This window comes from Myotis lucifugus, unplaced genomic scaffold (genome assembly GCF_000147115.1).
Source record: "Myotis lucifugus unplaced genomic scaffold, Myoluc2.0 scaffold_3, whole genome shotgun sequence".
NCBI classification, from domain to species: domain Eukaryota; kingdom Metazoa; phylum Chordata; class Mammalia; order Chiroptera; family Vespertilionidae; genus Myotis; species Myotis lucifugus.
This window is the reverse complement of record NW_005871051.1, coordinates 18,828,412-18,855,216: the sequence shown is the minus strand read 5'-3', so window position 1 is coordinate 18,855,216 and position 26,805 is coordinate 18,828,412. Positions and strand designations below refer to the sequence as shown.

The 26,805-nt window shown below is 48.9% G+C and overlaps 1 protein-coding gene and 2 pseudogenes across 4 annotated transcripts; all 3 read left to right on the top strand.

Annotated features, from left to right (window-relative positions):
- Positions 1 to 3,682, top strand: part of LOC102422033 — a 9,728-nt pseudogene extending 6,046 nt beyond the window's left edge.
- A 10,447-nt stretch (positions 3,683 to 14,129) lies between these two features.
- On the top strand, positions 14,130 to 24,523 carry DNPEP (aspartyl aminopeptidase). Of its 4 annotated transcripts, none has more exons than XM_006082556.3 (15): positions 14,130 to 14,245; positions 14,804 to 14,897; positions 14,982 to 15,070; positions 15,182 to 15,295; positions 15,525 to 15,650; positions 15,866 to 15,996; positions 16,292 to 16,367; positions 16,463 to 16,570; positions 17,289 to 17,366; positions 18,283 to 18,366; positions 19,293 to 19,453; positions 19,796 to 19,835; positions 19,933 to 20,034; positions 23,861 to 24,028; positions 24,383 to 24,523. In XM_006082556.3, the coding sequence occupies exons 1-15, from the start codon at positions 14,240 to 14,242 to the stop codon at positions 24,431 to 24,433; spliced, it is 1,428 nt and encodes a 475-aa protein (XP_006082618.1). In that variant the 5' UTR covers positions 14,130 to 14,239; the 3' UTR covers positions 24,434 to 24,523. The 4 variants fall into 4 exon arrangements, with proteins under 4 accessions (XP_006082618.1, XP_023617368.1, XP_023617372.1 ...); XM_023761600.1 differs by having other exon boundaries at positions 16,445 to 16,570; XM_023761604.1 differs by lacking the exon at positions 14,130 to 14,245 and adding an exon at positions 14,262 to 14,395 and having other exon boundaries at positions 16,445 to 16,570.
- On the top strand, positions 21,189 to 23,763 carry LOC102432671 (annotated as a pseudogene).
- Positions 24,524 to 26,805: the final 2,282 nt, after the last annotated feature.

The window sequence follows — 26,805 nt, the reverse complement described above, 5'->3', positions numbered from 1 at the left end:
GGAGAGGAGTAACAGAGGCCCCTTTCTTCAGAATCCACCATCAGGTGGGACCCAGATCACCGGTATGTCCCCAGAATAGCCCGAATCCCACCACACATGTGTGGACGTGGCCACACCTGCCAGCAGAAATGGAACCAGGTTCCTCCCTCCTCCTCCTCTCCCTCTCCCCAGGCTTTCATCTTCCCTGGGGAGCACCTGGTCCTGCCCAGCACAACAAATGCAGCCCCCTTAGGGCTCTCAGCGTCTCAGTTGTCCCCTCACCATATCTGGCCACCTCCTCACAATTCCCAGAAGTCTACCCTTGAACTTTTCCAAATCCACCCAGTCCTGAAGCAGCAGAGACCGGAGGCAGAGGAGCCCCAACACAGACGTGCGTCTCCCCCTTCCCCCCTCCCCCACAGCCACATTGAAACCCCTAGCAGAACAGGGGCAAATGCTCTTTGAACAGAGCAGGTGGAGGAGGGTAAGGGGTGTGAGAACTGGGGTGGGGGAAAACAGGTGAGATGTGCAGGGTGGTACTCAGCCCCACTCCAAGGAGACTTCACAGTCTCTTTCCCCTATGCTGGGTCCCGAACCTAGACAGCCTCTCACTACCCCTAACCTCTCTGCTGAACTGTAAGCCCCTTCTTTCTTTAGATATTAACCCAGATAGAGAAAAGCAGTTTCCTTTCTTCCCTGGAATTATTCAGCCTTCTCTTCTGCCTGATTCATTCATTCCTTTCATCTTCCCTCATAGGCTTTTTTTGGTTTCAGCCCCTCCAGTTTGGTCAGATCCCTGCTGTCCTGGACTCTTTCCAGGTTTCCTACCGCCCTTTGAGGCTGTGGGGTTCTTTAAACAGGGCCTGAGCAGGCTGGCAATGACCTCACAGGGCCACTATGCACAGTTGCTATATATAGCCTTATAGGATCATCCTCTTCTTCCTCCAACCAGCTGAGTCACAGTCAGCTTGGGGTCCACTCAGACCCCAGGACCTTCTCTGCCACTCCAGACCACAGCCCACCACAGCACCCTGAGCTGTTCTTTATTCTCCAAACCACCCACGTATGCAATGAAAGTTAGTCTTGGGTCCAGAAGACCTTCTTGGGCCCTCCGTGTTTTTATAGCCTCAGTCCTTCATCCCTCTATGTTCTCATACCTGGCCAGATAGCCAGCCATGGCCTAAATCCCATTTGACTCCACAGAGGTGTGAGCAAGGAGAGAGATTTGGGGAGCAGCTGCTGGATCACTACCTGGGCTTAAATCCTCTACTGCTCTTGGGTAAGTTACTACCTCTTGGAGCCTCCGTTTCTTCATCTGTAAAACAATAATAACAGCATAGGTTTTCTAGGAAGATTAAATGGGAAATTGTCTGCAAAGCACTTGGCACACCTGGCGCGCAGTAAGTATTCAATAAGTGTCGGCTAGCGCTAGAACTTTACCTCCTTCGACTGATAAAGAGCTGGTTCTCGGATACCCAGGGACTGGCTTGAATCCTTGCTTCCGGTCAGCAGGTGTAGGACCAAAACTAATAGCCAAGACTGCCTAACTCCAACGCTCTCTATCAGAGGCATGCTACCTCTGAGAATAACAGTTATACCACTTATTAAGTGCCTACTGTATACTGGACACCTGTCATGTAAAAATCACTGTATCTCCAAACTTCACAATACTGGGAAATAACTATTTTCCTCATTTTACAATCACAAATTCTAGGCTCAGAGAGGTTAGGTAAGTTCTTTAAGGTTGCACAGCAAGTAAGCACACAGTCTGGATTTGTATTTTAGATAATGGCTCTTGGAAGCTGGGCTCATTTCTCTTCATCGTCTCTAAGGCCTTGCCGCAGACTGACTTGGCAGGCTCAAGCAGTTTCCTTTCTAGGTACTTCTTTTAAACGGCCTTATTGGGGGATCTCCACTGGAAAGTCCATTGTCCAGTAGAGGGCAAGTCCCTCCCAACATTCTGCCCTGCTCTTCTCCCCAATCCCACTGCTCTCCAGAAAAGGGCCTGGGCTGAAAGAACCAGCTCTTTATCAGTCAAAGGCCTGGGGTTGTTAGGGAGTCAGGTCCCATGAGCAGAGGCGTCTGGCCTTTATCCCACAAGTCCCGGGGGAGGGGGGCGGGACACTGCCCATCTCCTGTGTGGGGAATAAAGAGGCCACTGGGGGCTGCTTTGTCTTGTGCCACCCTCAGGCCAACCAGGCACTGGGGCTCCCCTGCAAGCTGGAGAGGCTCCCCTGAGTGCGCCCTGGCCCCAGACTGCCCCCAACCGGCCTGGGAGAGGGCCTGGGCAGCAGCAGGCACAATCCCGTCCTGGAGAGGCTGCCTGGAGGACTGGCACTGGGGGCCAGGCTTGCTCCTGCAGCCTCGGGGCTCAAAAGCAACTGGGGAATCCACTGTCAGCTGCAGGGGATTTTCACTGACCAGCTCCCAGGCCCAGCGCCACCTAGAAAGCCCCAGATACATTCCCTTCCCAATGATAAGGACCCTGAGATATAGTTTGTTGAAAATGGAGCGCTGAAGCTTTTCATCCCTCCTGTCCCACAGAGCCCCCTGGTGCCCCTCCCCATCCAGCCTCAGAGGGAGGGCAAGGCTCTCTTCCTCTTCTGTCCCCAGGCTCCCGGCCACCCTGCACACCAGAATAGACCACTGACCACCTGCCCTGGGGACTGGAAGGGGCCACAGCCGGTGCTGCCACTCAGGCTGGGAGTGGGGTTGGGAAGAGAGGAGCAGGGAGGCTGGGATTGTGGGAAGGCGTTCCAGGGACCCAGGCTGTTTCCAGCTGCTCCTCTGTGTAGTGCAAAGAGCTCCCCACCAACATCCTGCAAACAACAGCCAGGAAGAGCTTGGAGCTCCAGACCCCCTCTCAGGGCTCAGGCTGAGTCTCCACCCCAACTTCTTCCCCCTCTCAGTCTCCGGCCTCCACCCCTCCCCAAGTCTGGTCCCTGCCCCTTCCCTCCCTCCCCAGATCAGGCCTCTTCCCCTCTCCCCCCTGAACACCTCAAGCTCTAGGTCTGTCTCCACCTCCCTTATGGTGTATGCCCCACCCCTCCCCTTCTCTGGGGTCAGGGTCTCTGCCCTCACCCCCAGCTCTTTCTAAGAGGATGAAGCCCTTGCCCTAACCGGTTTGGCTCAGTGGATGGAGCGTCGGCCTGTGGACTGAAAGGTCCCGGGTTCGATTCTGGTCAAGGGCGTGTACCTTGGTTGCGGGCACATCCCCAGTGGGGTGTGCAGGAGGCAGCTGATCGATGTTTCTAACTCTCTATACCTCTCCCTTCCTCTCTGTAAAAAAATCAATAAAATATATTTTTTTTAAAAAAGAGGATGATGCCTTTGCTTGGTGACCCCACATTCCAGCCTTGCAGAGCTCACAAGGGCTTCCTGCCTCGTGTGAGATCCCTGCCCCCACCCTTAGCTCCGGCAGCCTCTCTGGCCATCCAGCTGCTGGCCCTCTGCAGTTCCCTTCTGGGACGTCTCCCTCAGCCCCAGGCCCAATTTAGCTCCTTTAATCTTCCCTGTAATCCAATCTGGCCATTTCCTGGCCACACACTGCACTTCCAAACTGCCAGTCCCTGGAGAGGGGCAGGGCCAGGGTGGCCTCAGCTCTTCCCTAGACTGGAGCACCCCCCCCCCTTCCTGGGCCCTCCTGCTATACCCTCTCCTCTTCCCCCCATGCCTAGGAAACCCCAAGGGAACCCAGGCCTGAGCCCATCCTGACTCCTCACTTCCTGCTTTTCCACCTCAAGGAGAGGTTCCCCAAATTCCAGAGGACAAAATCTGGAACCAGACTACCTGGGTTCCTGGTCCCAGCTCTGCCTCTGACCAGCCACGTGACCGTGGGCAGGTTGCTTCCCTCTCCTTGTCTCTGTTTCTCATCTGTAAATGGGGACCATATCAGCGCATAACGGCTGTATAGATTAACTGCGTTACTTTATGTAAAGTGCTTAGAATAGCTCCAGATACATACTAAGTGCTTTTTAAGTGTTAAACAAAAATTCCCTTTCCCAGTCTTGTATTACAATGAGTTTATTTCCTCCAAGTTAAGACACCATGAATTGTGAAACACTTCATTTATTTAATAACATCATTTCGAGGGGAGGGGCAAAACATCGCCATATAAAATGTACAAATTATTTGTAAGCCATCTTCCAGTTTCACATGTGTAAATTGTTCAGTAACAAAATTTGTGTCCCATACTCATCTCTCCGAGGTCTCTGCTTCTACCCAGAGAGTCCTTTTTCAGCTTCTGTGCATGCATTGTTTTGTTTGTTTTTATTGATTTTTAGAAAGAGAGGAAGTTGAGAGGGAGAGAGAGAAAGATAGAAACATCAATCAGCTGCCTCCTGCACACCCTCTACTGGGGACCAAGCCTGCAACCCGGGCATGAGCCTGACCAGGAATCGAACCAGCAACCTCTTGGTTCATGGGTTGATGCTCAACCACTGAGCCACACCAACTGGGCTGTGCATTCATTGTTGAAGGCTGGTACCCAAGGTATTGGGTTCAAGTCCTTACTCCCAAATCATAGTTGAGCCACCTCAGGCAAGTTCTTTGGCTTTTTTAAGCCTCAGTTTTACCTAAACAGCCAAGATAACTCACAGCAATTGTAGAGAATATTAAATGAGATCATGTATGTTAATGCGTTTAGTGTGTATTGGATATTCAATACAGGAGAGCTATCAATATTGTGATGATTTTTAAATGTTTGTTGAGTTGAACCTGGATTCTTCAAAGACTGGGTTGGGAGGTGAAGATCTGGTATTTCATGGTTGACGTGCCCTCCAGTGGCCATACTGTGAAACTGCAGGCTTCCTGATTCACTTGGGGAGTCCTTTTGCTGGTCCAGGAACTAACTCAGCTACCCCACCCCCAGGCCAGGCTTATCTAACCCAACTGGAATTCTTCACTTTATCTTTCCTTTTACAGAGGCCTTAAGGGGCTTTCTAAAGTACTTAATAGGACAAGACAGCAGCGGCAGAGCTTTAGCCCAGGAAGGCTACAGCCTGGATGTAAACTGTCTCTCAAAGCTGCGGGCGAGGGCCCTGCGGCAGGGAGGTAGGATGGTGGAGTGCTGTGCGCTGGGCATTAGTTCTCCTCTGACCTGGACACTGTGGGATCTGGCTGGTGCGAGACCCCTCTTGCTGCCCACATCCAAATATCCAGCACAGAACAAGTATAGCCCACGTCACGAATCTGCTTCTGGACATTTGTTCAACCTTCCCTCCTCCTTCCCTCTCTCCCTTCCTTCCTACCTCCCTCCCTCCTTCTCTTCCTCCCTCCCTCCCTCCCTCTCTCCCTGCATTCATTTTATTGAACACTGGCTGTGTACCAAGCCTCACGTCCTAGGTACTGGGGGTTAAAAAGATCAATCTAATACAGACATAAATACTGCTGCCAGGAGTTGTTCACAATGTCCCAGACACCACATGCAGAGTTAATCCTTGCATCTGAGTGTTTACAGCTTCTTTCTCTGTGTGGCTGAGTGAGAGGGCAGAGGCAGGAACCTCAAATCCAGGCTGCCTGAGGCCCCTGATGAAATGTGTCCATAGTGGAAGCTTTGTCTGGCCAGGTTTGGGGCTGACTTCCTCCTCCTGGGCCACACTGCTCCTCTGAGAAATGTTCTCCATCTCAAACATTGACCAAACTCCCAGCTCCACCTGCTTGGGGCCCCTGATCTCCCCTCCCTTTCCCAGCACTGCCCTTCGCCCAGGGTCCAGGGCAGGGAGTCGATGGGGGGGGCGGGTGTTTAACCCACCTTGCAATGAATGGCCTGGGTTAACTTTCTCAATATTTAGCATCTAATCCCCAACCATAAAATTATTTTCGTTGCTACTTCATAACTGTAATTTTGCTACTGTAAACAATATGTAATTATATGTGTGTTTTCTGATGGTCTTGGGCGACCCCTGTGAAAGGGTCGTTCGACCCCCAAAGGAGTCGCGACCCACAGGTTGAGAAACGCTGATCTAGAGGCACTGGGTGAAGAGTGGCTGGAAGTGCTTCCATTTTTGGAAGATGCCTGAGCGGCAGGAAGAGCTGGGTGAGTGTCTGTTACAAATGCCCATTGTTCCTGGGACTCTGTTGCCTCTTTGTGCTGCCATCTCCCTCCTTCCATTCATGATCAAACTTCTCAGAAGTCTTCTACCCCTTCCTTGGCACCACCTGCTGCCCCTAATCACCATTTCCTTAGAATTCTTCGCAGCTGAATAGCACAGGTCCCTCACTGGGTCCCCTCAACTCCTAGACCAATGCTGTCCAACAGAAATACAATGGAAACCACATATGCCATTTTATTTATTTTCATAAATAATTATTTTTATTATTTCAGTTTATTTTTCAATTACAGTTGACAGACAATGTTTTATATTAGTTTCAGATATAAATAATCCTATATAATAAAAGGCTAATACGCAAATTGACCAAATGGCAGAACGAATGGTTGCTATGACGTGCACTGACCACCAGGGGGAAGACGCTCAATGCAGGAGCTGCCCCCTAGTGGTCAGTGCGCTCCCACAGGGGGAGCTCCGCTTATCAAGAAGCTGGGCTCATAGCTGGTGAGCACAGTGGTGGTGGCGGGAGCCTCTCCTGACTCCGCAGCAGCACTAAGCCATCAGTTGGACATTCCCTGAGGGCTCCTGGACTGCGAAAGGGTACAGGCCAGGCTGAGGGACCCGCCCCACCCAGTGCACAAATTTCGTGCACCGGGCCTCTAGTTTTAAATAAAATGACAAACTGAAAGTTAGAAGTATCACTGTCTTAGCTAGTTCTTTGTTTTGCTGTGTTTCAGGGGTGTTTTTTGTGTGTGACATTGGTTAGGATAAAGGAGGATTAAACGGTGATGGACACACAATACAATATACAGACGATGTAGTATAGAATGGTACACCTATGCCATTTTAAATGTTCTATTAGCCACATTTCAAAAAGGTAAAAGAGACTAATTTTAATAATGTATATTTAACACATTGTATCCAAAATGTTATCATTTCAAGATGTAAACAATATTTTACACGTGAGGTATATTATACATATTTTTGTACATTATTTTACATGTCCAGCACCTCTCAATGTTCAGTTTCCACTTGTGGCTTCTGGCTACTGGGCTGGACAGCACAGCTCCAGGGCCTTCATTCACTCCTTGGCACACACTCTGTGTGGTTCACGGTCTCATGCCCCCTATGTCCTGTCTCCCTAGCAGCCCCCTGGCTCAGAGTCCTCATTTCATTCATCCCTGTATCTCCCACAGCCCCTTAAAACTGTACACCTAAAAAAACAACACTGTATACCACACGCAGGAGGCCCTCCACACATGTTTGTTGATGGGAGTGAGCGTTGGGGATTGATTTTTGTGGTTTAGTTATGGCTGTAAATGGTGTTTTATAGATTGCTTCTAAAGATGCACCCTGCTGCAATATTAGCAGAAACAAGCAGCCGTGGCTGTCAGCAGAGACTGAGGCCTTGGGGCAGATGAGGCCCCCTGGATGGAAATCCTGCCAGACCACATACCATTTCTCTGGCTTAAGAGCCTGTCATTGCCACCCCGTGCTCCTCCCTGCAACCCCATCTCTGTTAAACCTCAGATATATAGCCCTTGTCAGGGTGCATTACACAGAGGATGTGTCTCCAGCGTTCCACCACCGGCGTGGGAGCTCCTGGGGCAGAAAGGGAGCTATTCAGGTTGACAAGAGCCTGACCCACGACAGATTTGCAAAACATGCTTGTCGAATGAATAAATGAATGGATGGCGGAGCCAGCAAAGACTGTCATTCTTGTGTTAGTGCAACCACAAAATCTTTACTGAGCACTTACTATGTGCCAGGCACTGGGGATTCAGCAGCGAACAAGGCAGCTGTGGGTTGTGCCCTCCTGGAGCTCATCCTCTGGTGGGGGAAACAGACAATACACAAGAAAACACACAAATAAAATAATTAGCACACTGACTGGGGAAGGTACCAAAGAGGCTGAGCTGGAAAGTGAGGGTGGAGGTCTTCAAATAAAGAAAGTCTACACCTGTAGCCTCCTGGAATACAACCAGCTCGGGGTCATCATTTACACGTTGGCCACAATAGGCTAACCTGAGGCCTGGGTGCTGTGAGGACATTACTATATCAGATCACACCAATGATGTCATAATGGGTTCTGCAAGTTAAAGCAGAGAGGCTGAGACAGAGGGAGAGGCTGGCAAAAAAAAAAAAAGCAGTAGGTCCAGGCATTGTCCATTCAGCCTCTGAAAGAGCCAGCCCAGCTCAGGAAGAAGCAAGCAGGTGACCATCATGCTCGGCCTCTCCACCACATCTGTTCCCAGCAACTGGCTCCCAGGCTACCCTGAGGGGACCCGGCCTGTGTCTAGGTCTGTCTTCGGTGGGAATGTCCCGCCAGTGCAGAGCACCAACCTGTGAGCCATGCACTCTCTTAGGGATTGGATTGCAGGAGATAAAAGATGAATGAGACATGGTCCCTGCCCTCAAGTTACTGACAGGTTAGAGCCTGAGCAAGGGGTTTACCAGCGCAATACTCATCATCGGCTGAGGGCAGTACGCTAAGTGCCGATGGAACCACTCCAACCAGCCCTCTCTGGGTCCTGGAGCTTCTCTCCACATTGCCCTACAATGCAGCAGACCACCCCTGGCATAAGTGTTTTCAAGATAACAGATGAGCAATCTAAGGAGAGCAGAATTATTTGCAGCCTGGGTTAAAACGGCATATCCCTGGGCCTCCGCCCAAACCTTCCAAATCAGAATTTTCAAGAGTGAGGCTCACGAATCTTCATTTTAAAAATCGCTCTCGGTCATTCTTACCCCAAGCACTGCCCTAGAGTTGAAACACCTGCCACAGTACCCACATCCTATGTCTGGCTGACCAAGGTGGGTCGGTTTCTCTGTCCGGGATGGGTGTGAGCTTTTCATGTTTTTATTACTGATGATTCACAGGCTGCTGGTGGCCAGCTGACAGCTTGGGAGGAATCAGAAGCCACTGAGTACAGAAATCTTTATCTTTTCGACCCGTCTATAAAATGCTTACCTGAGCAGACACTGTTTAAAGGCCATTAAAATACCAGACACAGAATAACCTAGTCCCTGGAACTTTATAGATATATTTACTCAAACCCAAGTGCTTACAAAGAGTAAATAAAAGGGAAGCAAGATGAGCAAGCGCCCCTAGAAATAAGAAATGAAAGTAAACAGTCTGTTCACTAAAATAAACAGGACAAATCCAGCGAGGGCTAAATGACCTCTAGTCAGGCAGGCTCCAGGCTCGGAGCCAGATATGCCCCATCTTGGCTCCTTGAGGAAGGAGATGTGAGGGCCTGTCCCCAACAATAGGGGAGGCTGCAAGAGTGCCACCTAGGGAGGCCAGGGCCAGGCCTGCAAGGCATTGGGGATTACCTTGGGGGGAGTGCGAGTGCTGCCCAGACCTTCCTGGCAGCCTGACACAGGGCCTGAAAACCTCATGATGAAAGATCAAAGTGTGCCCTAAAAGGTCTCTGAGAAAATGCAAATTTCCTGGAGGTTGAGAACCTCAAGGCACTATTGTCATTTATTCATTAATTTAGAGAGCATTCGTTTAGCCCTTGCTGTTTTAGGCCCTGCGCCAGTCACTAAAGATATCAAGATGAGTAAGGCATGAACTTGGCCTCAAGTAGCTCACAGTTTAATATGAGAGATACTGATGTCAGAGATAATAATAGCTAACATTTATTGCTCACTTACTATTTGACAGACTTCATGATAGCACCCTCCAGGCATGGTCTCATTTAATCCTCAAAACATTATGAGGTGCCCTGGCTGGTTTGGCTCAGTGGATAGAGCGTCAGCCTGAGGACTGAAGGGTCTTGGGTTTGATTCCACTCAAGGGCACCTGCCTGGGTTGCAGGCCCAATCCCCAGTTGGAGTGATTCTCTCTCATCGTTGATGTTTCTCTCTCTCTCTCTCTCTCTCTCTCTCTCTCTCTCTCTCTCTCTCTCCCTTCCTCTCTGAAATCAATAAAAATGTATTTTAATTTAAAAAAAACACAAAAAAACATTATGGGTTATTACTGTTATCTTCCCCCATTTTATGGATGAAGAAACTGAAGCTCAAAGTCTGTAGTGTGGTGGTAAATGCTGAACAACTAGCTCTCTTGAATAAAATAAATAAATAAATAAATAACCCTGATTTGTCATGTTTGCCATTCTTGGTAGTATAACTTCTGCCTGATGTCACCGAGTGTGGAGTATGAGCTGACTCCAGCTCTCCCCTGCAAATATGGCCCGCAGCTAATCAATGGAGGAGTCCAGATTTGAACCCACGCTGTCTGATCCTGAGCCCACCATATAGCCACTTGGTTTTACTGTCAATAACTATACAAGATCATTGATATTCAAAAGGGATACATCTCAGACCTTTGCAAAATCCCAGTTTTACCATGCTCCATAAAACTCCCAAGGTTTAATAATCAGCACTTCCCCGTATCTCTGTTTTTATCACCAACAGGAGCAGTGGGTTTTCTTTTGAGGGTCATTTCAAAAACCTTTTTATTTTGAAAGAATTATACATTCACAGATGGTCGCAAAAATAGTACAGAGAGGTTCTGTGTACCCTTCACCCAGTTTCCCTCAAAGGTTTCATTTTACCTAACGACAGTACAATCTCACAACCAGGCAAGTGACATTGGTGTGTGTATAGGTCCATGTCATTTCTTTTTAGGATTGCCAGATTTAGCAAATAAAAATATAGGATACTGCCTGGCAGGCATAGCTCAGTGGTTGAGCATCCACATATGAACCAGGAGGTCACAATTTAATTTCCAGTCAGGGCACATATATGTCTGGGTTGTGGGCTCCATCCCCAGTGTGGGGCGTGCAGGAGGCAGCCTGATCAGTGATTTGCTCTCATTATTGATGTTTCAATATCTCTCTCCCTCTCTCTGAAATCAATAAAAATATATATATTTTTTAAATAAATAAAATTTTACTTATTTAGTCTTTTAAAGTAGGTGATATATGTATGTAGAAAAAAATTCAAAAAGTGCAAAAGGATTTATAGGAAAAAAGAAGTGTGTCTTTCACCTTAGACCCTGAGCCCTTCCATTTCTCCTTCCCAGAGCCAGTTACTATTTTCTTGTGGCATATTATAAACATTTAAGAATATATATGTGTGCCTGTGTGTTCACACACACATACCAATGGCAGCATATCATAACTGCTATTCTGCACTTGTTTTTTTCACTTAATAGTCTATCTTGGAATTTGTTCCTTATTAATATCTATAGAGGTGCTTCATTCTTTGTAGCTATATAAAGTGCTTTTTAAACCTCCCTCCTAGAACATAACTGGTTGGAAATTATAATCTTGCCTGAGCTACTCACCTCAAGGCATCCTGGGAGTTGTAGTTCTTGATCAATTTAGTCTTGCTTGGAAAACAGAACTTGAGCAGAAGATACATGTTGGAAACTAAAGTGCCCTTCCAACAACACTGTCAGAGGACAAATTGTACAGTTTATGCAAGTTCCTGTCCTTTTACCCAAAAGCAAATTATTTATTCATTAAACCACCAAGATATCTACCAGCAATGAGATACCCAGGGCTGTCTTGGCATCAGGAAATCAAGATCATCTGATTCAGCCCCACTCTGCACCCATTTTAGTAGACAGGGACAGGCAGGACACACACACACACACACACCACCCCACACCACTCTTCCTTACAGCACGGCTTTGGTCTCCTATATCCCAAATCACCCTTAATAATTATGTGACAAACTACTACTTAGAAAGTTCTCTCATAAACTGATGGGTCAGAAGAGACAGGCATATCAAATCAACTCACACTGAAGTGTGTATAACCGATTGCAATGTTAACTCATTGGTTAAACCAAAAAGATAAATAAATGGAAGATTTTTTCAAGATGCTGGAGGCAAGAATGATTCTCAGAAACTCTTTTCAGATAGCTAAGGTTCCCCCTTAGTCCTCCCACCTCATATCCAATATCATCCCCCAGTCCAGACATGACCACTCTCCCAAACCTTTTCCATGCATTTATATGTATATTTTTATAAAATCTAGAAATTAGCTCATTGTGTGAGTTTTACCTAAATGTCCTGTAGACATTATTTTGCAAATTGTTTTTTTTTCACTCAACAATATTTTTGGAGTTTTTTTCTACAATACATAAAGATTGGCCTCACATTATTTTTTACTACCACATGATATTCAAACACTGTGTCTTACACTTTAACATGCATTTGAATCCACTAGAGATCTTGTCCTGCATTTCTAAAAAGTGTCCAGGTCAAAAAAATCACACTTTGAGGATCAAAGATGTAGTAGAGTATGGGTGAAGTCGTGTGCTAGAGCCAACTTGGACCAGCTCATAGAAACTGTCAAATTTCCAGGAATTTGTGATCCCATTGTTGAAGACAGCAATCACTTAAAATTTAAATTACATAAACTTACAATTACATAGATTATATTACAAACAGAAATACTATATACTCAGAAATCATCATTTTCCTAATTACCTTACTGTAAATCTATGCTTTTGGGGTTAATGTCTATTATATCTCTATGGTAGGAGGAATCTATATAATTCTGTGCTTTTGCAAATCTCTTCCCAATTCCACTTTCAGTTCACATTGGCAACTCGGAATCACCACAGGGAGTGGTTGTAAGACAGAAATTGGGTATAAAGGCATCTATTTCCAAGCCTTCTCCAACACTTGATATTACCAATCTTCTTCATTTTTGCTAATCTGACAAATCAAAATATGTTATCTCATTTTTAACTTGCATTTCCTTAGTTACAGTGAGATTGGGTCTCTCATATGTTCATTCCTAAGAATTTAATAGTATTTTTTTGTAAATAGGATGTACTCTTTTTGTGATCAGAAGAACATTAAAGATTTTTCTTTGTCTCCTTCCCTTACACATTGTACCCGTTTCAGCTCTTTTCAACTGTCTTCGAATGTGTTCCTTCTCCAAGAATATTTTCTTCATGTCACGTCAACACTGAACCTTTATACATAATGGCATTTCCATAAATGGTTAGGGAATGCCATGAATTTAACCTGTCACCTAGTGTGTATATTCTTTAAAAAAAAAAAAAGAGGGCACTTTTATTTCACAGAAGGTAGAGGGAGAGAGATAGAAACATCAATGATGAGAAAGAGTCACTGATTGGCTGCCTCCTGTACGCCCCACACTGGAGATAGAGCCTTGAGCCCCCATCCCAAGCATGTGCTCTGACCAGGAATTGAACTGTGACCTCCTGATTTATAGGTTGTCACTCAACCACTGAGCCACACCAGCTGGGCAAGTATATTCCTGAACATTCCCCTGCAATATCTACTCCTTCGAAGTGAGGATTGCAGGACCTTTCCAATCTTGGACATTCCCACCCCAGTACATACATGAAGACTGCTCCATCCTCCAGGCAAACCTGGGATGCTAACAACACCCCTGGTAGCAGGACTGAGAGGCCTCCAAGAGTCCTGATCAGAGTCTATGGTTAGGCAGGTGAATGGTTTTATTAAATTGTTACTCACCACTCTTGACACAGGAATATTAGAAATACCTCCAAGAACATATGGGTCTAGTTTTTTTTTCTGTCTTAAGATGTGGAAAGAGTACATATATTAGAGTCAAATCCCAGATGTCTCCAACAGCTGTGTGATCTTGGGCAAGTCATTAACTTCCCTGTCCCTCAGGGGCCTCCCAAGTATAATAACACTGACCAAGAAAAAGGAAGGCCCAGAAAAGACCTGAGAGTGGGTAGTTCCAGGGCCCTGTCATTAATTAATTGAGTCCAAACTCCACCTCTGCCATTTACTACCTTGGACAGGTTACTGGTCTCTGCATGTAGGCTTGTTCATGTATAAAATGATGACAAAGTACAAAGTCGACAGGGCAGTTGTGAAGATTAAATGAGATGACACCTCAAGCTTTATCATAAAGCCAAAGCTCATGGTGAGGCTCCATGACCATTAGTCGTGTTGCTTTTACCATCGCAGGGCGCCTATGCAAGAGAGGGCACTTTGTACAGTATCTTCGGACCAGATGAGCTGGCGGGGGCGAGTTTTTCTGACTTTCTGACCTCCAGGACGGGTGGGGACGGTGTTTGGCGGCTGTCCTACCACCTCCGGTGCGGCAGAGGGCACCCGCCATCGCTGCGGAGGGCTGGGGCGGGAACGGGGCGGACGGCGAGGCCGGGTCTGGCGCGGCGGGAGAGGGGGCTGGCCCAGTGCAAGGGCCTGGCGAGTCAAGTCTAGCCCACGAGCGGGGCCAATGCGGGTAGGTGGCCACCGCCCGCCCCGCGCGAAATTCGGTCGCAGACCCGGCCCGGCCGGCTCGGGCCCCAGCTGCCCGGCACGCGGGGTTGGGGCGGCGCCCATCCCAGAGCAAAACCGAAAGCCCAGCCCCGCGTGACCTGACCGTCCGGAGGTTGTAAGAGGGTGGCCTGCGAGAGACGGGGGGCGGGGGCACCGGGTGGAGGGGAGTCGGGGTGTTCCCTGGAGAACGGGGCTTTCATTTCGGAAAGGGGTCGCGCACGTGGTGCCGGCGGGCTCGGAGTTAGGGACCCCGACCGGGATGTCTCGGCTGGGCGGGCACGTGGGGCGGGACTTAGGGGCCGGGCTCAGGCTTCGGGGCGCGGCGTCGTGGACGAGCGGGGCGGGGATCGCTGCTGGGTTGGGATACTTTGGCTCGAGCGCCGGAGCTTTCTGCAGATTGAGGTCCGGTCAGGCTGGGTCTCTCCGTGGAGCTAGGGGAGGCAGCAGCCTGAGCCTGGGAGCGGTCCCTTTCGTGGTTGGGGTGGAAGTCCCGGGAGCCTCTGAGCGCCCCCTCCCCTAGGTGGCCATGAACGGCTGGGCCAGCAAAGAGGCGGTGCAGGCTGCGGCCCGGGAACTCCTCAAGTTCGTGAACCGGAGTCCCTCTCCTTTCCACGGTCAGTGCCCAGGGCAGCGGAGGAGGAGGGAGCTGGTGTGCCCCTACCGACTTCCATCGCTGTGAGCAAGGTCTTTCCCTACAGTTGTGGCCGAGTGTCGCAGCCGTCTCCTCCAGGCTGGCTTCCATGAACTCAAGGAGACAGAGAGCTGGGACCTGAAGCCCGAGAGCAAGGTACCAGGGATGGGGTAGGGGCAACAGGCAGGTCCTTAGGCCGGGGCGCAAAGTCCTGTATGCCAGCAGGCCGGCTCATCCGATTCAGAACCTCCCCTCCCCCGCCCCCAGTACTTCCTGACCAGGAACTCCTCCACCATCATCGCCTTTGCTGTGGGAGGCCAGTATGTTCCTGGCAATGGTTTCAGCCTCATTGGTGCCCACACGGACAGCCCCTGCCTTCGGGTAAGCAACTAGGGCTGTGCTGAGCTGGGAGGGGCAGGGAACAGGGCAGAAGAGAGCCAGGAGGTACATTTCCGGGGCACTGCTCCCTGGAGCGGGGCCTCTTCCACACTTTGGGCCCTGCCCTGTCCTGAATATTCGTTCTGTGACTTAGCCTGTGAACAGTCGTTCTCATCTCCAGATCATGCCACGCAGCCTTCTCTGACTTCGCATCCCCCGTCTTCACACTCAGGTGAAGCGGCGATCTCGCCGCAGCCAGGTGGGCTTCCATCAGGTTGGCGTGGAGACCTATGGTGGTGGCATCTGGAGCACCTGGTTTGACCGTGACCTGACCTTGGCTGGACGCGTCATTGTCAAGGTAGTAACAGGGAGGGAACCTGGGAGGTTCTCACCTTCAACTGCCTGAAGATTGACTGCCACCTTCCTTCAGGGAACCTGTGGACAGCCCCCCTGGGGGAGGGGGTTGGGGTGGTCCAGGTCAGAGGACCACCTTGGTTAGTTGGTGTGAAGTAGGGGCTTTAATGGACTGTGGTTGGGAGGCAACCTGGGCTGACCAGGCCTGGTTGGCCACAGTGCCCTACCTCAGACCGGCTGGAGCAGCGGCTGGTGCATGTGGACCGGCCCATTCTTCGCATCCCACACCTGGCCATCCATCTGCAGCGAAATGTCAATGAGAACTTCGGGCCCAACACGGAGACGCACTTGTGAGACTGGGCAAGGGCTGTGGTGACTGGGAGGGATGGGGTGTGGCACCAGGTGATGGAAGGAGCCCCAGTGGGACCTGGGAGAGTACTACCTAATGGTAGCCACCCTCAGGTTCTATTCTTGGGACCCAGGGGATGTCCAAGGGCCCTCACTACTCTGCCATTGAGGAAGGGGGGGGGACTAGAAGTTGAAGGGCAAGGGCACCCCATCAGGAGATGCCTGAGCTGAGGTGTGCCCCGCCCTGCTGTGCCCTCTAGCCCTCCCCACAGCCCCTCCTCATGTGTCTCCCCACAGAGTCCCCATCCTTGCCACAGCAGTCCAGGAGGAGCTGGAGAAGGAGAATGCTGAGCCAGGGCCTTTCAATGCTGCAGTAAGACAGTCCCCTGCTCACCGGGGAGGGACCGATCCCCTGAGAATGGGAGAGGAGGGAAGAGCAGACCCTCCTAGCATCCTTCTTCGCTGCAGGATGACCGGCACCACTCGGTCCTCATGTCCCTTCTCTGTGGCCATCTGGGGCTGAGCCCTGAGGACATCTTGGAGATGGAGCTCTGCCTTGCAGACACCCAGCCTGCGGTGAGGAACGGCTGCAGATCTCATGGCGGGGGAACCTCAGGGATCCCAGCCTGTCCCAGAGTGCCCCCGAAGCACTCATCAACTCGGCCAGTCCCCCAGTTACTCTCATTTCTGATCTTCCCAGAAGACACCACCTACCTCTTTGTCAAAAAAATGGTAGTTTCCCACACTAGACCTGCCTCCAGACTTTCTGGTGTGGGGTTTGGGAATCCGTTTTTCCAAGATTCCCTAGGAGTTTCTACCACAGGTGACCCTGTCCTCTGTGACCCACACTGGCTCTGAACCTCTGAGGGCAAGAGGCCTCGATGTACCCACTCTTTTTCTGGAGTCTGCCCTCGCGTCCCTCCCAGTTGCTGACCATAGGATATTGCTAAGGCTTTGTATGTTCGATCCTCTGAAAGTGCACTAAGTTTCTGTATGTTGGCTGGTCTCTTTATTTATTTCCTTAGCTTTTCTTGTGACCATTCAGATTCTCTCTTTTCCTGTCCCATAGGAACTTGTCAGGAACTACAGGCCTGCAACCTCCCCTCCCTCTGCCCCAGCCCAGCCCCATTCTCCACTCAGCCCTGCACAGCAGTATCATAGTCCTAAGCCAGAGGTCAGGGAGAGGTTGCGCAAGGAACCAAAGAGGTAGCTCCAGCTCAGGCCCTTGAGAGCAGGGAAACGCAGGTGAGTTGGGATGAGGGTTTAAAGGTCAGGCTGACTCCTGTCTTCCTAGGTGCTGGGTGGTGCTTATGAGGAGTTCATCTTTGCCCCTCGACTGGACAATCTGCACAGCTGCTTCTGTGCCCTGCAGGTGAGCTGGGGCACCCCCAGGGGGCATACAGCCCCAGGAGAGGTGGAATAATGGGGTGGGGGGATCGTCTGAAGCCCCAAAAGTTGTGAAATAGCTGTAGCCCCCACCCCTTCCAGTGTGCTGGTGCCGGGGGGCCATGGGGAGGGGCCTAAATGCTGCAGCCTCTTGGCTCCATCCTTGCACTGATCTGGAGGCTGGGGCTGCAGTGGGGAAGGCTGAGAGGTTTGGGGCACCACGGTGTCTTATCCTAACCCTGCTTCTGCTGCCTCTTTTCTAAGTTAACTCTGCTTCCAGGGAAAGGCCTTAGCCCATCAGGCAGTGTCACCCACCTCTCCCTGCTCCTCTCCCATCCCCCTACCTCAGACTTAAGCCCACCCAGCCTTCTCTCTGTGCCTGGGGATCTCTTCCTCCTCGCCACCTTGGTATTCCCACCATTTCTCCTCTTACTCCTGCTCCTCCCTCTGCCCTTTTTACACCTCTTCTTCCCTCCCATCCTGTTCTTAGAGACAGACTTTGGGCTGTCACTGAGACCAGAGCTAGGCCTGGGGCACATACTCACTTCTGCCACCAGCCAGCCAGTCATGTCACCCTAATGGAACCACAGTCACTCCCTTGGACCTCGGTCTCTTCACTGAGGCCAATTAGTTTGCATGATCTGTGTGGTTCTTTGGACTTTATGAGATTCTCAGCCCTTCCCCTCTATCCTACACATCTGCTTGTCTTTTGCATGGGAAGGTGTGGGAGAAGAACCCCAAAGGGTGGCTTCTCCCATCCCAGGGTCCCACACCACCCTCTCCCAGGCAGTGCCCTCAGGCGGGTGGGGATAGGCACCTCCGAGGTGTTGGTGGGCCGAGTTACAGAAGCGGGAGGGGTGAGGATGATGCTGTTGATCTCCCCCCCGCCCCCCCAAAACCAGGCCTTGATCGAATCCTGTGCGGCCCCCGCCTCCCTGGCTGCTGATCCCCATGTGCGCATGATTGCCCTCTACGACAATGAAGAGGTAGGCGGAGCGCTCTGAGCGGGGGAGGGGGCCCTCTGGGGAGTCTTCCATGGCCATCCCATGCCAGGTGCCCACTGAGCCAGCAGGGGAGACGCTGCCTGTATTCCCTTAGCACTTGGTCCCCTCTGGGTCAGCCTTATCTGCCTCTAGTGTGACCACACCTCCCAGTTTCTCTGTGCCCTTTCATCCTCAAAGCCCCAGGGCAGCACATGGTGGGTCCTCATGCCTGCTGGTGCTGGGCTGCTGTCTCAGCCGCTATAACAGAACTGGAACAGCTGGGTGGTTCTCTCTCATGTAACCGCACAGGTCAGACTTAGTTCGGGACAGGTCTCTGCCATCCTGAACACAGGGCTTCCAGCTCAGGACCCAGGGTGGTTGTTCCAGCTCATGCCATCGCGTCTGTACTGAGTTAGTAGGAAGGGAGAAAAGGGCACAGGGGGAGTGCCTGCCCAGCCTTTAAAGGGCATGACCCAAAGACGGCATTTATCACTGCCTACATTCCACAGACTGAGCACGGCCATGTGTAGCTTCAGGGGAAACTAGGAATGTCACCTCACCTTGGCACATCATGTGCTTAGCGATATCCTGTTATAGGAGATGCCATGGACAGAGTCTCTGTCACATGCGTAAAAGAAGATTCATCCTTGTGGTGGGGCACCTGTGCCGAGCCCTGGTTACCAGGGTCGGGAGAAGGAAGGGGGCCGTGCAGGGAGCCCACTAGAAAGTGCTGTTTCTGCCCCAGAGATGACTGAGGATTAGTTTAGCCCACCATCAGGTTTTTGGTGGCACAGGGTTGGGGAAGTTGCTGATGACATCCCACATTCCTCACCCAGTGACTCAGTGGGGTCCTGGGCCAGTGTGGGCCTTGGGCCCCTCTCCCTGGCCTCCAGCCCAGACCCCCAGAGCCAGGTCTCTGCTGTTGGCAGGTGGGGTCTGAAAGTGCCCAAGGGGCACAGTCACTGCTGACGGAGCTGGTGCTGCGGCGGATCTCGGCCTCGCCCCAGCACCTGACGGCCTTCGAGGAAGCCATACCCAAGTCCTACATGATCAGCGCAGACATGGCCCATGCCGTGCACCCCAACTACCTGTGAGTGTGCCGTGCCGGGCATGCAGTCTTCACGCAGCGGGAGAGCCCTGGCTTCTTCCCCCTTCCCTTTACTCATTCACCTGGGAGGTTCCGTGGGAACTTCCTCTTGTCTGCTCCAAGGCTGAGCTCGGCCAAAGTCACATAATGCCTGAGCTCTGTCTGCGAACTTATCCCCATCTATCGCTGGAGGCTGCCTAGAACACTGTTTGGCATGACTCAGGTGCTGCCGGGCTGGTGGGGAAGCATGCTGTGATCCATTAGTGATGTCTGCTGTGGAAGAGGTGGGTGTGGACAGGCCCGGCTCCTGTTTGCCATCTCTTGCCCTTAAACTGTCTCTTACAGGGACAAGCATGAGGAGAACCACCGGCCCTTATTCCACAAGGTGAGGTGCCCCTGTTTCTTTCTCAGAACTTGTCAGCTTGGCTGGTTCTGGGCCTCCTGGCTGCCTCACCGTTGATTCCTGGTTTCCCTCTCCCCAGGGCCCTGTGATCAAGGTGAACAACAAGCAGCGCTATGCCTCGAATGCCGTTTCAGAGGCCCTGATCCGCAGGGTGGCCAACAATGTCGGGGTGCCCCTGCAGGTGAGAGCTGGCACTGCCTCGGAAGGGAGCAGAGGGGCACAAGCAGGTGGGCCCCCAATGAGTGGGGACCATGGTAGACAGTATTTAGTGGACAGGGTCCCAGTAGAGTGAGGAGAACAGGGGTTTTGGATATAGGCAGAGCTGGGATCCCTGCTGATTCTGCGGTGGTACTAGCCCTGTGACCTTGGACTAGTCTTCTAATTTCTTGGAGTCTCAGTTTCTACACCTGTAAAATGGGGCTGATGACGATGCCTATTCTGCTGGATTTCTCTGAGGATTAAAGGTACAGTGTGCTTATGGCACATGGTGAGTTAGTCCTGCCCTTTTCTCATCCAGCACTCCCACCTCCCCTGTGTCTCTCTTGCACACCCTGGGGGCTTCCATAAGGGAACTTCAGGGCTGAGGGGCTTGGAACTCTTAACTGTTCATTTTCACTCTTCCCTTGGCAATGGCCCATCTAGTCATAGGTATAGGTGTAGACACAGGCATACTTCGGAGATATTGTGGGTTCGGTTCTAGACTCCCACAATAAAGTGAATATCACAATAAAGCTATTCACATGAAGTTTTTGGTTTCCCAGTGCATATGAAAGTTATGTTTATACTGTATTGCAGTCCATTGAGTGTACTATAGCATTATGACTAAAAAGTAATGTATGGCCTGGCTGATGTGGCTCAGTGGTTGAGCGCCGACCTATGAAGCAGGATATTACAGGTCAGGGCACGTGCCCAGGTTCCAGGCTTGGTCCCTAGTAGAGGGCATGCAGGAGACAGCTGACCATTTATTCTCTCTCATCATTGATGTTTCTGTGTCTCTCCATTCCTCCCTGAAATCAATAAAAATATATTTAAAGTAATAATAATAATGTATACACCTTAATTTTAAATACTGGCTGATGGCGTGGTGTGTCTTTGTCTCTTTCCCTCTATACTTTATTGCTGGCCATGACTGGGTAGTTCAGTTGGTTAGAGCATTGTCCCTATACACCAAGTTTGTGGGTTTGATCTCTGGTAAGGGCACATATAAGAATCAACGAATGAATGCATAAATAAGTGGAACAACAAAGTGATGTTTCTCTCTCTCTCTCTCCTCCATTCCTCTCTCCCCTCCTCTCTCTCTAAAAAAATCAATCAATAAATTAAAAAATACTTCATTGCTAAAAAATGTTAATTATCATCTGGACCTTCACGAGTTGAAATCTTTTTTTCTGGTGGACGGTCTTACCTCCATGTTGATGACTGCTGACTAATCAGGTGGTGGTTGGTGAAGGTTGTGGTGACTGGCAATTTCTTAAAATAAAACAACAGTGAAGTTTGCTGCATCAATTGACTTATCCTTTCACAAATGATTGCTCGGTAGCATGCAATGCTGTTTGATAGCATCTTACCCACAGTATAACTTCTTTCAAAAATGTAGTCAGTCCTCTCAAACCTGCAGCTGCTTTAGCAACCAGATTTATGTTATATTCTAAATCATTTGTGGTCATTTCAACAGTCTTCACAGCATCTTCACCAGTAGTAAATTTCATCTCAAGAAACCACTTCATTTGCTCACCCTTAGAGTTGCATTAAAATCTTAGAAGATTGCAGCAATTCAGTCACATGTTCAGGCTCCACTGCCAGTTCTAGTTCTCTTGTTATTTCCACCACATCTGTAGTTACTTCCTTCACTGAAGTTGAACTCCTTAAAGTCATCCGTGAGGGTTGGAATCAACTTCTCCCAAACTGTTAATGTCGATATTATGACCATTTCCCCATGAATTGTGAATGTTCTATAATGGTGAACCCTTTCTATTAGTTTTCAATTGCTTTGCCAGATCCATGAGAGGAATCATTTTGTAAGGCAACTATAGGCTTATAAAATGCATTTCTTTAATAATACTTGAAAGTCAGAATTACTCCTCGATCCGTGGGCTCCAGAATGGATGTTGTGCTAGCAGGCGTGAAAACGTGAATCTCTTTGTATGTCCCCATTAGAGCTGTTGGGTGACCAAGTGCATTGTCAATAAGCAATAATAATTTGAAGGTTAAGGCGGGGGAACCATTGTTCACTGCCGCCACTCCAGCCTGTTCCACGGGGTCCATGTGGGCCCCACCTCGGCCATGATGATCCCCAGCTTCCAGAACAGCCACTAGGAGGATTTCTCCAGGCCCTGGAAGCTGATGGCAACCAAGGCCCACATCATGAAGTCGGTGGCCGTGGAGAAGTTAGCTGACGAATTACATATGCCATCTCTCCCCAAAATGATGTTTGGAGACAATGTTTTAAGTATCCAGCATGGCTTTAGGATTGAGTTCAGTGCCACAGATGCCTAAAGTAGCCTGTGTGGAAGAGTGGCAGGAAAGCAGGATGGAGGGTGAACACTCCACAGAGGTTATTAAACCATAGAAGTGGACCTATACAACTCGAGAGAGACACAGATTATAAGGAGCATTTCTTGGAGAGCCACTCAAGTTAAAGGTTGTGCCTACAACAGATCTTATAGATACAGAGAAATGGAAAGCCAGAACACAGATAGGTTTGAAGAAGTTCTGTTTGAGGATGAGCTTCATGATCATGGAATTTCAAGCCTAAGTATGAAAATTAGAGGAACGCCTTCCAGCTTTTTTTGCTATTGTAATTTTTCTTGATAATTGATGGAGTGCTTATCAGAATGAATGACATGAGACTACCATGAGGCTAACAAAACATGTTACAAGTACCTATGTCGCAAGAGAGCAAAATTGCTAATTTAATGCATGTTTCACCTTTCCTCTTCATGGAACATAGTGAAATGTCACAGTATTTACCGATCAGGGAGGAGTTTGTGAGAAGCTACTATTTCCAGAAAGAATTGATCATAACTCTAGACTCAAAAGAAAATGCACCTGTGGAATAGAATATGATGTACCGTATGCTCACCGTGGGACTTGATGGAGACGGGTGTTTTATTGAGAATTAATTGCCTTGTCTATGTGCCGATTTTCTGTAACCTCAAAGGGAAAAAAAAAGATAGTTGCAGGCCAGTTCCACCCAACTGCTGTTTGTACTGTCTTCGAATTCATAATCAGATTTATGGTTCCTGGAGTTACCAATGGCATATTTCACAGAATTGGAACCATGGAAGACCCTAAAGAGCCACAGCAGTCTTGAGAAAGAACAACGTTGGAGGAATCACACTACCTGATATCCTTCCACTTTTAATGCCTGTGTATTTTGACATGGCTAAAGTTTTCTTGCTTTTTGGCACTACAAGAAACTACAGGCTCATCTTGTTCATTTCTCTCCCCAGACTTGGTAGCTTTTAATAGATAATGATATCGGAGACCGTGGTCTGGCACCAGGAGTGTTCATTGTTATTGGGAGGGCATAGCTAGAAGTGTCAAAATTCATAATATATGTATTTTGAAAATCTTGAGGTAATACTGTAATTCTTAAAAAATAAGAATAGTTTTTACTTCATTTGATTTTATAATTCTGTTTTTCCCTTATACTGAAGTCTTGATATCTAACATGATTTTATTACATAGTTTTTTTTACAAGAATATAAAGAAAATAGTTTTAAAATGTCAATAGCAAAACTACGGAGTGGTTTTTCTTTGTGTGTTATATGGGGGTGAGTATGTGTTAAGCAAGAGAGTGGCATAAAGGATACTTTTTTCCTTTAATTCCCGTGCCTGCCATCTAATGTTGGTTTTGTGATTTTAGCTGGTCACATCCACTCTCCGAGGGGGTAGAAGTAAACCATCTGCCAGGTTTCTAACTCTCTATCCCTCTCCCTTCCTCTCTGTAAAAAAAGTCAATAAAATATATTTAAAAAAAAAAAAATCTCTTCACCTCTCCCCAGGATCTCATGGTCCGGAATGACTCTCCCTGTGGGACCACCATTGGACCTATCTTGGCTTCTCGGCTGGGGCTGCGTGTACTGGATTTAGGCAGCCCTCAACTGGCCATGCACTCCATCCGGGAGACAGCCTGCACCACAGGAGTGCTCCAGACCATCACCCTCTTCAAGGTGACTCCCATCTCACCCATCGCCATTGGGCTGGGCTCCTTCCCCGTCTAGTGCCTGGATTGGTTGCTGGGGCAACATCACCATCAAGTGGCTGGCCTAGGTGATGGGGCTGGTTGTCTTGGTTCTACCAAGTAGAAAAAGAAGGGTCCCTATTATTCTCAAGACTTGTGCCTTGATCAGCCCCCAGGGGATAATGAGGGGACAGAGAAGGGATCAGGGATAAGACTGCAGCACTTGTAAGTGGGTGAAACAACTATGCTTCTCTTGCTGGAGCCCAAGTTGGTGGGAGGTGAGTGGTGGGGCACCCCTATCTGGTCTCTACTGATTGCAAATTCCATGTTGCCTCCCATTTAGGGCTTTTTTGAGCTGTACCCTTCTCTGAGCCGTAACCTCTTAGTGGATTGAGGCCTCTTGGAAAGACTTCTCTTGCACTTGGAGAAGGGAAGTTCTCAGCTGAGTTGAAGCTAGAATATTAAAGTGGATTTTTCACTTAAACTCATTCTGTTGTGTTTATTTGGTGATTGGAGGGGTGGAGTTTGGCCGGGCTTAAACCTCTGGAACCAGAACGGGAGGTTGGGATGCAAGTAGAGGAGACCACAACTCCTGGGAGCTGATTTCCAATCTCTTTTCTTCCTGAAGCTCATGCCTGAAGTGTGTGAAAGGTGGGTGGGCCCACAATGGGAAGGTCATTTCTCCCATCCTCAGTCCTCCCTCAATGCTCTTCCCTACTTCCATTCCCACAGTAGTCCTGAAGACCAGCTTAGCCCTCAGGTCTCAGCATTGAGCATTAGCCAGCCCCCCACTTAAAAAGGGGGAAAACACTGAAAGCGTTCCCCCTGAGATGAGAAACGAGACAAGGCTCTCTGCTTTCACCACTTTTATTTATTTTTTTTTTAATATATTTTTTTTATTGATTTCAGAGAGGAAAGAAGAGGGAGAGAGAGAGAGAAACATCAGTGATGAGAGAAAATCATTGATCCACTGCCTCCTGCACACCCCTTATAGGGGATCAAGCCTGCAACCCAGGCATGTGCCCTGGACCGGAAATGAACCCAGGACTTTTCAGTCTGCAGGCCGACGCTCTATCTACTGAGCCAAACCAGCTAGGGCTGCTCTCACCACTTATAGTTAACATTATACTGGAGTTTCTATCCAGGGTAATTAGACAAGAAAAAGGCACTACTAACATGAGAAAATATAACAAATTACTTTTGCAAACCATGCAAAAAATATTTGATCATGTGAACACATTGCTAGGGCTTCTACCAGAGCCTTGGAAGAAGTCTGTGAAGATGAGGACCCTTGAACCTAAAGATTTGTTAGCTTCGAAGTACATCCTCCTCTGAACTGTAATGGAATGTTATTACACAATAGAAAACTATACAGCAATGAAGATGAATAGGCTATAACTACATTCAGCAATATGGGTGAATCTTTAAAATGTAATATTGAACAAAAGTCAAACACAAAATAATACACATTCTACTGAGTGAATGGAATAGTGTCTCCCAAAAATTCATGTCTACCTAGAATTTTAGAATGTCCTAATTTGGAAATAGAGTCTTTCAGACGTAATGAGTCAAGTATCTTGAGATTAAATCATGCTGGATTTAAGGTGGGCCTAAATCCAATGATTATCCTATCTAATAATAGACAAACATGGTAATTGACCGTACCTTTGCTACACCTCCCATTGGCTAATCAGTGTGATATGCAAATTAACCACCAACAAAGATAGCGGTTAATTTGTATACTTAGGTGCAATGCGGTGGAACGAAGACTGAAGGCAGCTCCGGCCGGAGCAGCGAAGGCTTGAAGGCAACTCTGGCCGGAGCGAAGGCCTGGGTCCCGGGTGCCGGAGGAAAACCAGTGCCGGCAGCCAGGGGAAGGGAAGGCCTATTGCATGAATCTTTTCGTGCAACAGGCCTCTAGTTGCCTTTATAAGAGAAAGGAAAGGGAGATTTAGAGGCACAGGGAAGAAGGCCATGTGAAGATGGAGGCAGTAATTGGAGTGATGCTGCCACAGGCCAAGGAATGCCAGGATCCCCAGGAGCTGGAAGAGGCAAAGAAGGACCCTCCAGACAACCTTTGGCAGGAGCACGGCTCTGCCAACACCTTGATTTCAGACTTCTGGCCCCCAGAACTGAGAAAATACGTTTCTGTTGTTTTAAACCAAGTTTGTGGTAGTTTGTTGTGGCGGCCCGAGGAAGCTAGCACGCTATGTAATTACATTTCTGAACACTAGTCTTTACAAATGTGTACTTATGTCGTACAACAGCAAAGAAGGACGTTATGCCCACAAAGTGAGGAGAGTGATTAACTTTGGGAGGAAGAAGAGAGAGGGCTGTGATCTGGAAGGGACGAGGGGGTGTTTGGGGTGCTGGCAGTGTTCTGTTGCCTGCAGAGTATCACATGGTTGTTCACACTAATAATCTGTTGAGCTGCACCTTTATATTTTATCCACTTGTTTATCTGCATTACTTTTCACAATCGTAAGGTAAACACTTTTTTTAAGGGAAAAAGAAAAAAGCATAAAGGCTTCCAAACACAAAAGTGAAGCATTCTAAATGGAAAGAGGAGTTTCTTCTAAAATGATTGGATTGTTAGAAGTAAAGAAATGCCCCCTTCTTGCCTAATAAACCCAGAAGCTCCCGGATTGGCCCTGGATGGAGACTAGATGAGAGTCAATTGGGCTCTCCAGGAAAATCCCCTTCCCCTGGCTCATCTCTCTCTGTTTCCCCCAGAGGGCGCTGCTCTCCACTAAACTCAGCTTCCAG